The 3,729-nt window shown below is 37.8% G+C and overlaps 1 protein-coding gene across 3 annotated transcripts in view; it reads right to left on the bottom strand.

Annotated features, from left to right (window-relative positions):
- Positions 1-232: 232 nt before the first annotated feature.
- LOC143881516 (sucrose nonfermenting 4-like protein) overlaps positions 233-3,729 on the bottom strand; it is a 29,900-nt gene continuing 26,403 nt past the window's right edge. For 2 of the 3 annotated variants that reach the window (XM_077384619.1, XM_077384618.1), the window contains exons 11-14: positions 2,650-2,713; positions 2,431-2,500; positions 1,127-1,244; positions 233-1,046 (exon numbers count right to left, since the gene is read on the bottom strand). In XM_077384619.1, coding sequence (XP_077240734.1) covers positions 955-1,046; positions 1,127-1,244; positions 2,431-2,500; positions 2,650-2,713 — 344 coding nt within the window. In that variant the 3' untranslated portion in view covers positions 233-954. The remainder of the gene's footprint in view (positions 1,047-1,126; positions 1,245-2,430; positions 2,501-2,649; positions 2,714-3,729) is intronic. The other variant, XR_013251959.1, reaches the window with a different exon arrangement.

The following is a 3,729-nucleotide window of genomic DNA, read 5'->3' as shown; positions in this document are numbered from 1 at the left end:
CGGTAAAAAATCAATGCAAATTTCATTATTGTACCGAAATTTTAGCCTTTTGTAAACAAACTTAAAAATCACATTTTTTCCAAAATTTCGGCCAAAATTACTGAAATTTGGTACTCTGGTCGAAATTTAGGATTAGGGTGATTTCGGCTTCGGTCCTAACCGAAATCCGAAATTTCGGTATTTCAGCCAAAATTTAAAACAATGATTATACAGCAAACCATTAGAAAGAGTATTTGGAAAGGGTCATGTATAAAAACTGGTTTTCATCATTTACATGTGTTTTACTTGGTCAGAAATAAGAATCATTAACTCAATCTCAATGCATCAGAAATACCCATGAATCATCATCCATCACTACCCAATCACTCTTAAACGAACGGAGCTTCAGAAATTTGTTTTGGAGCTTCAGAGAGCAGACAGCCACTTATAGCCTTCCCCTCCCCTTCAATGGTGAGTTTTGCTGCTTATTTGCAAGTGACTAAAATAACTCATCACAACAACTAAAGCAGGGAACATAAATTTTTACCTGGAAAGAACAAACAAAACAGAGTCAGTACCCTGACCACCGCTATAAAAGATTCCGCACCCCGTCTAACACAGTATCACCTCGAAGCAGAATTCCGCATCGGATGGATTTAACATTCCCTTCATTCTTGTTGCTTTTCTGTTAGTATAATGTGGGCATTTTGAGGATCCATGCTCTTCATAAGAAGCACAAAGAGCTAATCATAATCAAGGGGAGGAAAAGGAAAAGAGTAAAACCTCTCACTTACAGACCTCCTGTAGCCTTATCCTAAAAGAATAGGCTCTGAAACATAGAGGCCCATCTAATTAAAGACCAAAAAATGATGGCGTGTAAGGGTGGGGGAGGCGGCGTAAGTGTTAACAAAAACCAAGGATTTCCAGGACTGTTTGCGCCCCCTCCCGCGTCTTGGGACCCGATGAGGCTTTGGACTAGCCAAGCAAAAAGCTGAATACATCACTCAGTGAAATGATGCCTTCTACACGTTTGCTGCCTGCCTCCACAATGATGAGGCGACGAACCCCTGCAACCCATTTCAAGTGGGACTCAGTAGAGTGATATCCAGAAGGGAAACAAAATTTTGAACGGCAGACATTTATTTACCCGGATTAGCCAATCTCTCCATCACTTTCTGTAGGGGATCAGAACGGAGACACATTTGGCATCTCTGTCCATTGAAGATTCCGTAGGGAGAATTCGCATCTTGTCCAAGTTGCAGTGCCTAAATATTGCAGAGAAAAAAATAGGGAATCTGAGTATTTTGTAGATTGGGTTATGCTAACTACCACAATTAACAACAATAAGAGGACATGCCCTGCCCTTGTGTTTAAGCATGCAGGGAGAAATAACTTCCAGCAAAGAACAACATTTGAAAGAAATTAGTAGTTCTCGAGTAGAAGTGATGATTCACAAAATTAAAACCAAAAGATAATTATTTAACACCATAAGCAGTATGCCTTTCAAAAAAATGCCATAATCAGTACAAGTTCCAGTAGCCACTGGCTTATATGGGCATCTTAGTAATCAATTCCGTTTTGCTTCGTCTGTTTCGTTTCTGTTGTAGAGGAAGTGATGGAGATGGTAGAGAATGGATTTGTCTGATGATTTAAAAAAGACGATCAGATCCCCACTCCACGATTCTCCTTCGACGAGCTTCTCTTGCACGATTCTCCATATCCAGTCCCTATTAAACATCAATCGATCTTCGACGAGGATGATCCTTGTAGAAAAGACCACCACATTTTTGGGGTAGAGATTGAGAGAGATGTGTCTGGTTTTCTCTATGGTTATGGGTTCAGAGAATTGGTCTTCTTCAGGTGACGAGAGAGAGAGCAAGATGGGATGACGGATGAGCGAGATTGGGACTAGGAGTGAGAGCACGAGCGAGATGGGGACAGGGAGGAGTCGAGAGATATTTTCGAATCTCGATAGTTTCTGGAAATAATTTCACGCGGAAAAATGGGTAATAAGTTTACGGAGCTCGATCGTAAAAGTGGGAGCATTACTAAATCTAATTCAGGGGCAATTGCCATAAAATAAAGTTTTTATCCATTTGGAACACACATAAACATGTGTACGGATGTAAAATTTTGTTTTATGAATGTTCTATTTCAATTGGAACAGACCACTAGGAATTATAGATGATGGAACTTGCATTTGTAAATGCATTGGTGAAAAAAGAACAGCCATCAAATGGTAATCGACTACAGGTGCAGCTTTTCTTATCAGCAGTTAAACTAATTTCTAAATATACTATAATATCTGCACGTCAACCTCTGCAAAAAAAAAGGGCATTAAAAAACACACTAGACATTCAAAATCCACCCACTAACATAACCCATTTTTCAAGTGAATCAGTGTACTGAATATTAATTTCCTAAAAAAAAAAAACATGTTATAGCTGTTACCTGATGAATAGTCATTTCATCAAGGTGGATCTGTGCATAAGCTCTGTCTTTCGCCAAAGCTGTGATATCACTGTTGAAAAAAAAACCAAATCATCCTTTGGATGTAAGAGTAACAAGTGATAACATGACATGTATACAAAATGGGCATTAGTATCATTCAAAAAAATAAAATATAATAAAATGGGCATTAGAATGCATTGGTAGACAACAAAAGATTACCTTCTAGAATATATATCCAGTAATGCATCATTGTCATCAACTATTGGTATTGAACTAACTTGAGCTGCAAAGGCAATCATAAGCACATCAAATACTTGATGATCAGAAAGAATAATCAGGCAGGAATAAAGACAAATAAGTTGTGTGAATATTGCTAATTAAAAGGATTTTTTTTTTCCACAGAAACAGTTAAGCACAGTAAAACCAGAAGCAAATTTTGATTCTCATTAACCAGGAGTCTCCCTTTTTCAAATTTCATAATAGATTATAGACCCAGCCCAAAACATAATCCCATGACTCAAATTTACAGAAAGATTCCCTTTTTCAAATTTAATAACAAGTATAGACCCAGCCCAAAACATAATTCTATGACTCAAAATTACAGAATGATCCCCAAATTATATATATATATATATATATATATATATATATATATATATATATATATATATGAGAATAGAGCTCCTAAGGTGTCACCTCATATAGCTTATATGAGGTGGCGCTTAAAAACATAAGAGGCCCACTTTGTTTGGATGATCCAAAGCATTCATTTGATAGGCCCTCGCATAGATAGGGTGTGCCCAAAAAATCAACTTCATAGGATCATCCTAACCCTTCCATTTGTGGAGGTGAAATGGATGGGTATAAACCTCCATAAATCTGCCCATTTTTAACCTCCATAAATGGAAGGGTTAGGATGATCCTATGGACCTGATTTTTTGTAGGCACCATATCCATCTAAGGACCTTTCAAATGAGTGGTTTCGATCACCCCAAAAATGTGGCCTCCTTACGTTTTGTGAGCGCCACCTCATATAAGCTATATGAGGTGACACCTTAGGAACTCTCTTCTCTCTCTCTCTCTCTCTCTCTCTCTCTCTCTCTCTCTCTCTCTCTCTCTCTCTATATATATATATATATATATATATATATATATATATATATATATATATATATATATATGAGAGAGAGAAAGAGAAGGGTTCCTGCGCTCGAGTGCAGGAAATAGGGGTGGGACCACATTGGGGGGGATCCTAAGCATTTATTTGGAAGGCCCCATCATGGATGGGGTGTGTACCAA

Source organism: Tasmannia lanceolata, unplaced genomic scaffold (assembly GCF_043159265.1).
Source record: "Tasmannia lanceolata isolate RefF3 unplaced genomic scaffold, GAP_Taslan_0.1 ptg000007l, whole genome shotgun sequence".
In the NCBI taxonomy this organism is placed as follows: domain Eukaryota; kingdom Viridiplantae; phylum Streptophyta; class Magnoliopsida; order Canellales; family Winteraceae; genus Tasmannia; species Tasmannia lanceolata.
The sequence above is the reverse complement of the archived record's forward strand: the minus strand, read 5'-3'. Positions and strand labels throughout refer to the sequence as shown.